At 40.5% G+C, this 12,096-nt stretch overlaps 2 protein-coding genes across 4 annotated transcripts in view; one reads left to right on the forward strand and one right to left on the reverse strand.

The window, feature by feature from the left end:
- The window catches only part of LOC124970626 (translation initiation factor IF-2-like), a 33,615-nt gene extending 21,550 nt beyond the window's left edge, over positions 1-12,065 (reverse strand). The window contains exon 1 of the mRNA XM_047534113.1: positions 11,996-12,065. Within this exon, the coding sequence (XP_047390069.1) occupies positions 11,996-12,065 (70 nt within the window). The remainder of the gene's footprint in view (positions 1-11,995) is intronic.
- Positions 1-12,096, forward strand: part of Rabgef1 (RAB guanine nucleotide exchange factor 1) — a 60,862-nt gene that overhangs the window by 5,482 nt on the left and 43,284 nt on the right. For 2 of the 3 annotated variants that reach the window (XM_047533608.1, XM_047533610.1), the window contains exon 2: positions 7,471-7,549. The exons of the other annotated variant lie outside the window; for it this stretch is intronic. The gene's annotated coding sequence lies outside the window, so the exon portion shown is untranslated. The remainder of the gene's footprint in view (positions 1-7,470; positions 7,550-12,096) is intronic. 3 annotated transcript variants of the gene reach the window in all.

Raw genomic sequence — 12,096 nt, forward strand, 5'->3', positions numbered from 1 at the left:
TTAAAATTTTTGGTTGTAGATGATATATTTATCTTTATTTTATTTATTTTATTTTTATGTGATGCTGAGGATCTAACCCAGTGCCTCACCTGTGTGAGGCAAGCTCTCTACCACTGAGCCGCAACACCAGCCCCTTCTCTGGTTGCTTTTAAGAAATTCTCTTTGTTTTTGATTATCAATGATACATAATAAATCTTCATGTTTTTCTTATATTTACTTTACTTGGTGTTCCCAGGGCTTCCTGAATTTATGGGCTTAATGTCTTTTCCTGTTTCTTTGTTTTGAGGTGGTGGGGGTTGAAGCTAGTCTAGTCTACATGTCCATCCCTCTTCCTCAGTTTTTTTTTTTTTTAATATATATATATTTTGTTTTAGTTGTAGGTGTGGACACAATACCTTTATTTTATTTTTATGTGGTGCTGAGGATCAAACCCAGGGCCTCACTCACGCATGCTAGGCGAGCACTCTACCACTGAGCCACAACCCCAGCCCTCTTCTTCAGTTTTGAAGATTCACTGTTACTCACTCTTTCCTCTTGTTTTGTGACTCCACTTACAACCTGTTACATCTTTTCAGTGTTCAGCGTTTTCTTAGTGCCCAGGCTGGCCTTGGACTCCAGGGCTCAAATGGTCCTCTTCCCTTAGCCTCCCAAGTCTTTCTGATGAGCTGGGAACTATGGATGTGTTACCACGCCTGGCTGAAACCTGTGCTTGTGCGTGTATTAGTTCCTGGGGATCGAACCCAGGGTCTTATGTGTGCTTTACTATATCCCATTTTTGAGACAGTCTTGCTAAGTTGCCTCAGTTGGCTTTGAATTTACCACCCTCCTGCCTCAGCCTCCTGAGTTGCTGCAATTATGCAGGGACACTTCCCTGTCCTGTATGTTATGTTAGTTTCTCTCTATACTTCCTTTAGGTACAATCTGTTGATTCCTTTTCCAGTTGCTAAGTCTCTCCTTTGCTGTATCTGGTCTGCTGTTACTCTGCCCCTTGAATTCTCAATTTTTCTCTTTTTTAACTTCTGGGGATTAAACCCAGGGTTTCATGCATGCTGGGCAAGTGCCCTACCACTGAGCCAACCAGGCATTCTTCATTTTACTTCCAGTTTTTAGATCTAGAATTTCAGCTTGATTTTTATGAATTCCAATACTTTAAGTTTCTTTTTTTTTCTTTCTTTCTTTTTTTTTTTTTTTTTTTTTTTGCGGTGCTGGGGATCGAACCCAGGGCCTTGTGCTTGCAAGGCAAGCACTCTACCGACTGAGCTGTATCCCCAGCCCTCCAATACTTTAGTGATTCCAAATCCTTAGGACTTTCCCCTATTTATTTGCAAGTTATACCAGTCATTGTTGTTTAAAAGTCTTTTGTGTCTGTAGTAGACTGTCCAGGCATTTTTCCTTTTTTAATTTTAATTTAAAAACATTTTTTTTTAATAAAGAAAAAGGTTTATTTTGGCTTGCAGTTTTGGAGTTTCCAGCACATGATTGATGGACCCTGTTGCTTTGGGCCTGTAAAGAGACAGCACATCATGGTGGGAGCATGTAGCAGAGTAAACTCTCTCACCTCATGGCGGGTGGTTTTCCTTTGGGTTTTGTTGTATGAATGCTGGACACTGTGGGTACAGTAAGGCTCCAGATGGTGCCATTCTTTCACAGAAAGGAAACTACCTTTCCTCTTGCCAGCCAGCCAGTGAGACTGATGGCTCTGGTGCCGTTGGGCACTGAGCTGAGGTTGAGTTGTTGCGATCTGATCAGGCTTTGTTTCTGGTTTGCCCTTGCTGCCTAGCGAGTACCCCTGCACTTCAGCTGATAGTCGGGTGGGTTCACAGGAAGACTTCTCCTGGTGGACTTTGTACTGTAGCTGCCTTTGTGTCCTGAGAACCCGAGATAGCTGGAAATTTCACTCATGGTTTTCAGGGACTTTCAGTTTTGTTTTGAAGCCTTCCCTGTAGAGCTGCAGAATTTGGGTGTGTGCCTTCAGGGGAAAACCAGCTTGTGTTAGGACCACGTGTTCTATTCCTCTTTCCATTGAGTCTTGGGCTCCTGAAGTCTTGGTATTCTTCTTTTCCAAAAGCTTTAGTCTGGATTCTCAGCCTTTCTCCTGGAATCGGCAGACCTCCTTGGGGGAAGCAAGGCTGCAGAGTGTCATCTCTCTCTACAGCCCCTCTTTTTCTGAACTGTAGACCCCTCTTCTGTTGATTGTTTCAGTAACTCTCTGGTGCCCTGAAACATTGGTTTTTAGAGTGTATCTGGGGCTGGGGCTGGGGCTCAGTGGTAGAGCACTTGCCTAGTGTGTGTGAGGCACTGGGTTTGATTCTCAGCACCACATATAAATAAATAAATGTCCATTGACAACTTAAAACTTTTTTTTAATTACAAAAAATTTCAATAAAGTGTATCTAGTTCCCTAGTTCTCAGCAGGAGTGCAGGTCAGGCACAACTCCTGTCACCTTCAGAAAAGGGAGTCTCCTGGGAATGAAGTCATGAGAAGAATCGGGTCTTTTCTTAACCTCGATGCTTTCTTTTTGGCAGTGGTTTTCATTGGTGATTCCCAGTAGCATCACCTGGAAACTTGTTTAAATTCAAATCCTCAGACCCACCAAATTAGGACTGGGGTCAGACTGAGGACTCTTGTTTTAACAAGTCTTCGAGGTGACATTGATAATGGTAATGTTTGAGAACCACTGCTTTATGAGTTAGTTGTTTTGCTAGTTCATTTAATTTTTCACTTCTGCTTTCTCTCTTCTTGCTGTACTTGAGAGTGAACCCAGGGCCTCACACGTTAGGTTGGCAAATACCTTGCTCTGACCCAAATCCCTAGCCCCTGCTACCTTTACTGGATCCTGGACAGAGTATAAGGGACATAAGTGAAAGAAAACTCTGTCTCTGCAGGTACTTTGTTAGCTTGCTTGCTTCCTTTTTTTTTTTTTTTTTTTGTACCAGGGATTGAACTCAGGGGCACTCGACCACTGAGCCACATCCCCAGCCCTATTTTGTATTTCATTTAGAGACAGGGTCTCACTGAGTTGCTTAGCGCCTCACCATTGCTGAGGCTGACTTTGAACTCATGATCCTCCTGCTCAGCCTCCCAAGCCGCTAGGATTAAAGGCATGCGCCACTGCACCCGGCTAGTTTTCTTGATAAATCAGGTAAGATGTTACAAAACATGTATTGCATGCCAACTCTTCTGGCACCCCTTAATGTCTGTGAACACAGAGTTGACATGGAAGTGAGTGATGTTAGTGGAACCTGAGGTATTGTAATAGCTGGGCTCATGAACTCTGTAGGAACCAGAGCGAAGTATTCTGCCAATGGGGAAAACAGCTGGCTGTTATTTGAACAGGGTGGGATTTGAAGGTGGACAAAGATATTCAAGGTGTGTTCATAAATAGGATGACCATGCAATGTATATCCAAAGGAGGTCACTTTTGAGACTAAAGGAGGGATAGCTTCTAACTGGGATATTTGATGGCCTCATTTGTGAAGATTAAGTGATGCTGTAAATCCACAGTTTTATGTCAAATTGTGGCAGACCCTTTTCTTTTAATTATTGATAGAGTTTACAATTCCTGTTGGATGGTGTATTATTTTCCTAGGGCTACCATAACAACTTAGCATAAACTGATTGACTTAAAACAATGTTTATTCTTTCATAGTTCTGGAGGCTAGAAATCTAAAAATAAGGTGTCAGCAGGACTGTGCTGCCTCTAATAGTGCTGGGGGATTGGAGTTTGACCACAGTTACCTTCTATCCTCTGAGTCTGTGTGTCTCTCGTGGCCTTCCTGTAAGGACACCAGTCACTAGATTTGGGGCCCACCCTTATGCAGTATGACCTTATTCAAGTATAAGATTCCATTCACAGTACTGGGATTAGGACTTCAGCCTGTCTTTCTGGGGGACATAGTTCAACCCATAACAGATGGGATAACTTTAGCAACTTTTGATGGTTCCTGCAGCTTAGTTGGTGTAAGTCTTAATTACTTTCTTCATAGCATTTAAGGAAGTTTATTTTATTGAAACCCATTATCTTATGAATGTATTTAATACTCAGAAAAGTATATTTCTTTATCATTAGCCAAAATGTCAATAGTTAATATAGATTGCTTTTTTAGTTTTAGTTTTGATTATCTCATTTTTTTTTATTGTAAACAAATGGGATACATGTTGTTTCTCTGTACATGGAGTAAAGGTGTACCATTTGTGTAATCATAAATTTACATAGGGTAATGTTGTTTGATTCATTCTATTATTTTTTTCCCTTCCCCCCACCCCTCCCACCCCTCTTTTCCCTCTATACAGTCCTTCCTCCATTCTTGCCCCCCTCCCTAACCCTAACTCTAACCCTAACACTGACCCCTCCCACCCCCCATTATGTGTCATCATCCACTTATCAGTGAGATCATTCGTCCTTTGCTTTTTTGAGATTGGCTTATCTCACTTAGCATGATATTCTCCAATTTCATCCATTTGCCTGCAAATGCCATAATGATTGTCTCATTTTGTATTGGCATGTTTAGGTCCAATTTCTCAAATAGTATATCAAACTTGGTTTTTTCATGGGTAGTAATTAGTTCATAATTCATAAATAAGGCAGTTAGTATGGATTGTATGAGGCTTATTCTGTGTGTGTGTGTGTGTGTGTGTGTGTGTGTGTGTGTGGTGTTATTGGGTATTAAACTCAGGAATACCAGGCAGGCATTTACCACTGAGCTATACCCCCAGCCCTTTGTATGTTTTGAGACAGGATCTTGCTATTTCCCAAGCTGGCCTTGAACTTGAGATTCTCCTGCTTTAGCCACCTGAGTAGCTGGGATTACAGACATGTACCATTGTACTAGCCCTTGATTTTCCTTTTGTGGTAGCCCTTTTGTAGTGTGGTTGCCAGTCCAGCTCACTAGAATGTCATTTTGCTATATGTATCTTTATTAGATATGAGGCTATTCTTGGATACTTAAAACACAACACACATATTTATTTGATTGTGCCCTGTAATCAATCTGAGTAAGTTCGTTTTGAGTCCAGGGAGTTTCATACATGTGTGTGAGATCTGTATCACTTTACTGAGCATTTACATAGCAAATGGCTAAGGGTGAAATGGCTTCAGCAAAGCTAAAGCTAAGATACAACTGGGAAAACCTGACTGTAATGGTGGAAACCCCTTCATGCATCACAGACCTCTGTACTCTGGGTGAAGTCAGAGTGGTGCTTGGTGTGCTGGGCTTGCTTGGCCTTCACTCTGCTGAAGACGCAGCGTGGCTTAGTACACTGGGAGACTGACTGGAACTCTTCAGGAATGCTGCTCTGCTGGCTCAGATCCTAGCCGCAGTGAACTCTGCAGCCAAGGGCCATTATCGTTTGGAATTATTGGGGCAGACTAGTGTTTGGATACTTTGTTCTGTTAAATTTACTGTTGAAACTCTAACGTGATTCTCTCTGTGACACTCAACGTTCATTTTGGAAGCCGTGTCTTCAGTGCTGTGGAAGTGGGTAAACTTGGATACTTGAAACACTGAGTCTCTTAAAACAGTAAATTTAAAAAATTCATGATGTAGAAGAATGAGCAAAGATTACGAACAGTTGATTTATTTGAAGATGTTCTGGGTCCAGTCAGTATCAGTAGGAGCAGCTTACCTCTGTAGAAGATGCATGTTGGAATGGTGCGGGGATGCAGCCCCGTGGAGAGCACTTGCTGTGATCAGTCCCAGCACCCACAGCGAGGAAGCCCAGGAACGGGGCTATCCAGGAGGCTGCAGCAGCAGGAGTCAGTCAGACCCTGTCTCAAAAACAAAGGCAAAAACAAGAATGATATTTTTTGCCTGTCACATTAGCAATAGTTAAATTTAATAATGCTGTTTATGAGGTGGCGAGAAAGTACATTCCCTCATGCACCATCCGTGGGAAGGTAAACTTGTCAGGCCAGTTTTTAGGGTATATCAAAATTCTGAATGCACATTCTCTTTACGCTTCATTTCTGTTCCTAGGAAACCATTCAAGTTTTGTGAATAGTTTGTTCATATCTTTGTCCTGCATTGCTGTCAAAGATTTATAAATTATTTTTGTTCATACTATTTCTACATATAATAAGATGACTTATTATCCTATTTAAGTATTTTTTTTTGCTAGTCTCCTTTGCTTTTCTATTTTGGTTACATGTGGGGCCTTTTTAAAATTAGACATTTCAACTTATGTATTCAAATTTCATTTCCTTCTTGATTTTCTTGCAGGTTGTAAGTATAATCTCACCTCTTAGGAAGTTTTGTAAATATGTAATTATAATTCTTTCCATCTTTGAGTTTGTTGTTAAAAGCTTTTCTTTCTTAAGATATCTGCAGTTAATTTTGGGAATATTAGTTTGCTGAACAGTTAGGCCAAAAAAAGTTTTTTGTTTTTTTTTTTTTCTGATTCTGGGTATTGAACCACTAGGGGCACTTTATCACTAAGCCACATCCCCAGCCCTTTTTATTTTTTATTTTGCTACAAGGTCTAGCTGAGTCTTTGAGGCTATCCTTGAACTTGTGCTCCTCCTAAGCAGCTGGGGTTACAGGCCTGGGAAACCAGGCCCAGCTGACCTTGAATTTTTGATCCTGCTGCTTCAACCTCCCAAATGACTGATTACAGGTACAGGCTGCTGCCCTTGGCATGCCAAACTATTTATCAAAGTTTCCCCTTTTCCTCCTTCCTTTAATATTATTTCACATATTACAGTGTATTAGGATTGATTTTGGGGTAATCTGTCTAGTAGTGATTTTCCAAGTCTCTTCCTAAGTTCGCACTATTTAACAAGTTTGCAGAAAATAAAAATTCAGAAAATAAAATTAACTGAGAAAAATTTCTTTAACCTGTTTATTACTGCTGATGAAACATTGAATCATTTTGTCAAGTTCCAAAAAGTTTTGTGGAATTTTAATTTTTATTGTCATTTGTAATACTATAATTTTTGGAATTTGTCATTTATTATAACAGGTTTTTTCAGACTGTCATGGTATGTCTTACCATTTATTCAAGCCTTCTTTGTGTCAATAATTTTATGTAGCTCACATATTTTTCTCATTAAAATATTTCTTGGGGCAGGATACAGTGGCCCATATCTGAAATTCCAACAGGTTGGGAGGCTGAGGCAGGAGGATTGATTGCAAGTTCAAAGCCATCCTCAGCAACTTAGCAAGACCCTGTCTCAAAATGGGAAGGAAAAAAAAAATAATAAAAAGAGCTGGGGATGTGACTCAGTGGCAAAAGCACTCCTGGGTTAAATCCCTGGTATTAAAAAAAAAAAAAATTGTTGGGTGTTTTTACACATTGATACTATTGTGAATGAGATCTCTTTATATTTTCTTACTTGTTATCTATTTAAAAAATTCCAAAGATTTAATGTACATGTATTTAGCATGTTTCTCATAAACATGAATTGATGAAATTTAGCAATTTTAAAATTAGCTCCTCATTGCTAAGCGTGTTTCTTCTTTCTGGCCTTCTAGAATCACGTCACCAATGCTGGACAGCAAGCCCCACAAGGACTGAAACTTTTGTGTGTGTTCCAGTGGCTGCCATATAGTAGTAAGTTAGTGCAGAAACATTAGTTGGATAAATGATAAGTAAACACTACTAGAACACATGGGCTAATATGTTAACAGTGATTGTCTCTGGATGATAATTTTCCTTTGTTTTCTACTTTTCTGTATTTCTCAGGTTTTTTGATAGTGTGCATTTTTTACTTATATAATTGGAAAAAAACAAATTTAAGGAACAAATTTTATTTGTTTCTTTTCTTAACTGAGATCAAAGGATGGTTTATCATGTTGCTGGAGTTGATTGGATATTTCCTGTAAAACCCAGATGAATTGCCTAGGGGAATGACTTATGAGCATATGACAGTGAACCCTGGAACAGGAAGCAGGACTCACCCGGGAGAGATGGGGGGAAGCTGCTGAAATCCACCATGCCTTTTTTTTTTTTTTTTTTTTTTTTAATCAAAGCCTGTCTATTGGAGATCACACCCAAACCAGAGCTGGATATGGCCTCTGTAACCTCCGTTTTGGAAGCAGTATCAGTAGTTTACCTCTGAATTGTGGTTCTCTGACTAGGTTCACCTGCCCAGAAAATAACTTTGACTCAGATCTAGGTGATCCCAGTGTTTCTTTTGACTTAGCCAAAAGACAGAAGCAATACCATGTTTCTTCTTGAAGAAGAGGACATGCTGTGTGTCCCGCTCTGATCTGGGTGTCCTGACTCTGCCTGCTTTTCCCTACCATAGCCAGACTGTTGCCACCATTGTGTAGCCTTTAAAATCGTGGCATGAGCTTTTGGTGGTACCTTTGCTCTTTTTGTTTTCTGTACTTTGAAGCAACAGAGTGATCTGAGTGGTATGTTCATTGGTCCAAATATTGGTTTCTACTTTTATTTTTTTAAAAAACATTTTAAGTGGGATAAAAAAAAAAAAAACAACAACTTGCAAATTCAGGATAATTGCAGATTCATTGGAGGTTGTGGAGATCAGAGTTCCTACGTGCACATCACCTAGTTCCCTGTTAGTCATGTCTTACATAACTCCAATACAGTGTCAAACCTAGAAGTTGGCACTCGTGTGGTGGATGTACAGTGGCCTGCACATTTTTTCACATATGCAGATTCTGTGACCACCACCATCGTCAAGTTACAAAACTGTTTCGTTACCACAAAGATCCCACTGCCACACTCCGTGTTATTGCTGCCCAGACTGAAGGTCTCTCAGATCCTTCCCTTCCTGGCTGTGGTTTATTGCAACAGGAGAACACACAGGGTGGATGAAGAGCGGTGTGCACTGGGCAGTCTGGAGGAAGCCACTCTGAGGTTCAGAGTCTTCTCCCAATGAAGGTGCACAGGACTCGTGCACTTTCCACTGTGGAAGCCCAGGTCTGCTTTATTGGAGGTGATGCCTTTCAGTACAGCTGATAGACTCTATGGGAACAGCTTTAAAAAAAAGAAAGAAAGAAAATGGTAGGGGAAAAGGGGTGTGTCTCAGAATCTGAGACTAGGAGTACAGCTAAACCTTAGCCAGGGGTTAGAACTGGGGGACTGAAACCATTCAGGACCTGCAGATTCTTTTTCTTCTGCCACTTTTTTCTGCTTTTTGGCATGTGTGTCTTTCACTCTGCAGAGCAACTGTTCTGTTATTCACCTATTTGGTTACCCCCATCACTCAGGAGATTAGCCACATTGCTAAAACTCCAGGTGAGTCACTACCTCACTTTGGCTCAAGTGTCTACTTCTGGTTTAATAAGCTATGACCCTGGTGTGCAGGCTGTTGCCTCACACAAATATGCCTGCTGGAAGCTTATCTTTGCAGATTAAGGAACAATTTCCTGATAAAAGGGAGGTCATTGGCACATGTGCTAAAAGCAGATTCCTCCAAATGTGTCCATTTTAGTGACATAGACCTGTGCTGTGGTATATGTAGTATAAAATTTAAAACTTTTTTTGAAGTTGTCAATGCTGAGAATCGAACCCAGTGCTTCACACACACTACACAAAAGTACTCTACCCCTGAGCTACAGCCCCAGCCCAAAATTTAAAACTTAACAGGTAGAAGGGAAAAGTAGATACTGCTTTTGCCCATTTTTCTTGGAAGGGAAGAAGGGGACCAGAGGATGACCATGGTGAGATTTTTCTCAGACTTTCAAAATGCCTCAGTGGAACTGAAGATGTATCCTAAGTGTAAGTTTTAGTGATACCTCTGCCACTTACACTTTTTGGGTTGAATAAGCCATAACATTCTGGTGTCAGCTTCTTCATCTGTCATCATGTTGGATAAAGTGGATGTGGAGGGTGGGCAGTAGATCCAGGCCCTTGTGCTTGCTAGGCAAGAGCTCTTGCACTAAATTACACACCCATCCTTTTAAAGTTATTTTTACTAGGAGACAGGGTCTCTCTAGGTTGTTCAGGCTGGCTTCTAACTTGCCATCTTCCTGTCTTAGCCTCCAGAGTACCTGGGATTACAGACCTGTACCAACCACTTTACCTGGCTAAGTAAATGGTCTTTAAGTTTCTTCAGCTTAACCTTCTAGTTCTCTATTCCACTTTTCCTTTTTGCCTCAACCTAATCTATATGTGGCTTGTGTGTTAGGTCTAAATCCTGTCCTTGAAGAGCTTTAACCCTGTAGAAGGAAATATAGGTATTTGTAAGCTTGAATATTCTCCCTAATAAAAGGAAAAGAAAGGTGTGTGTGGAGGATCTTGTGAAAATTGGAGATCAGTAGAACAGAGGGAAGGGAAGGAGAAATACTGGGAAATGTTACTGGCCAAATTATATTGTTAAATTGTATGTGTGTGTGAACATGTAGCAACAAATCTCACCACTGTGTACATCTATAATGAACCAACAAAAAGTGCGCTTTGTGCACTGGTGCATTGTGTAGAGCATGTGTATTATCAGTAGAACTGTTACCAGTAAAACTTCTCCCTAAAGTTCTCCCTTGCCCTGCCATGTCTCACTAGCTGACTTACAGATCCTACCTCCAGGGTGGGTTTCCATTCCTCCATTTCCATTCCCAGCTGTATTACCTCTCTATTCTAATAGCCCTTGATGATAGTTGTTTGTCAATCAGCATCCCTGCTTCCTGTTCTGTACATCTCCCCAATCCAGCTTAGAAATGGCTAGCCAAGGTTTTTAAAAAATTATAGTACAAAATTGATTTGAGAGGATATATACAGTCCTTTCCGTTTTAAATAATAGATTTGTGTAAACATGTCCACTATTAGATACAGAACAGTTTCATCATCCCAAAACACTCTTTGTACAAATGCTTTATTGTCACATCTGCCTCCACTCTTAATTCCTAAATGGAGTTATAAAGTATGTGAACTGGTTTTCTTTTTGGCATAGGGGATTGATAAGCCACATCCTTAGTCACTTTTTAATTAATTAATTAATTAATTAATTTTTCAAACATCGTCTCACTAAATTGCTGAGGGTCTTGCTAAGTTGCTGAGGTGGTCCTTGAACTTGTGATCCTCCGCCTCAGTTTCCTGAGTCCCTGGGATTGTAAGCATGTGCCACCAAGTATATAAATTTTTTAAACTGGCTGCTATGGTCTGAATGTTTTTATTTCTCCAAAATTTATGTTGCTGTCCTAATCCTCAAGGTGATATTAGAAGGTCTCTGAGAGACAATTAGGTCTTAAGAGCCAAATCCTCAGAATTAGGAGGCCTTTATGAGAGACCCCTGAGAGGTGGCTGGTATCCCCTGTGCTGTGCAAGGACATAGCTAGAAGCTCCTTCAGTGAACCAGACACTAAATGTGCAGTGCAGCATATTGATCTTGGCCTTCCTGGCTTGTACTGTGAGAAATAAGTTCTGTTGTTTGTAAGCTACCCAGTTGATGGTGTTTTGGTATAGTGACCCAAAGGGAGTAAGACACTGGTTCCTTTCACTCAGTGTAAAGCCTTGAGAGCCATTCAAGTCGTCGAGTGTATTATTACCTGTTGTTGTTTTTCATTTTCTGAGCAGCATTCTCTTGTATGGATGTTCCATAGTTTATTCATTGAAAGATATTTTGGTTTCCTCCATTTTTTTTTGTGATCATAAATAATGCTACTATAACCACTTGTGCATAGAATTTTAAATATCAGTTTTTATTTCTCTTTAGAAAATAGTAATGGGTTTGCTTGGTCTATGGTAAGTGAATGTTTTCCATAGTAGCTGCAGTATTTTACCTCCACTAGGAATGTTGAGAGTTCTACTTGCTCTTTATCTGTGTCACCACTTGGCATTGTCAGTATTTTTTATTTTAGCCATTCTAATAGGTGCAAGTGAGACCTCTTGGGTTTTATTTTTTAATTTATCTATTTTTCTGTGCTGTGTATTGGACCCAGGGCCTTGCACTTGCTGGGTGAGGACAGTACCACTGAACTATAACCCCAGCCCTGTAATGGTTTTACTTGCATTTCTCTGGCTATCAGCAATGTGTGTCTGTCTGCGCCCATATTGTCAAGAACAGTGAAGGACCACAGTCTATACTCTACTTACCAGTAACAAGCTGGCTGGCCAGTGTCGAGGATTCTGGCATAGCCTCTGGGTCAGAGACAAAGGCCTTCATTGTCCACAGGACATCAGATCAAGCCTCGTGT

Source organism: Sciurus carolinensis, chromosome 18, assembly GCF_902686445.1.
Source record: "Sciurus carolinensis chromosome 18, mSciCar1.2, whole genome shotgun sequence".
NCBI lineage: Eukaryota > Metazoa > Chordata > Mammalia > Rodentia > Sciuridae > Sciurus > Sciurus carolinensis.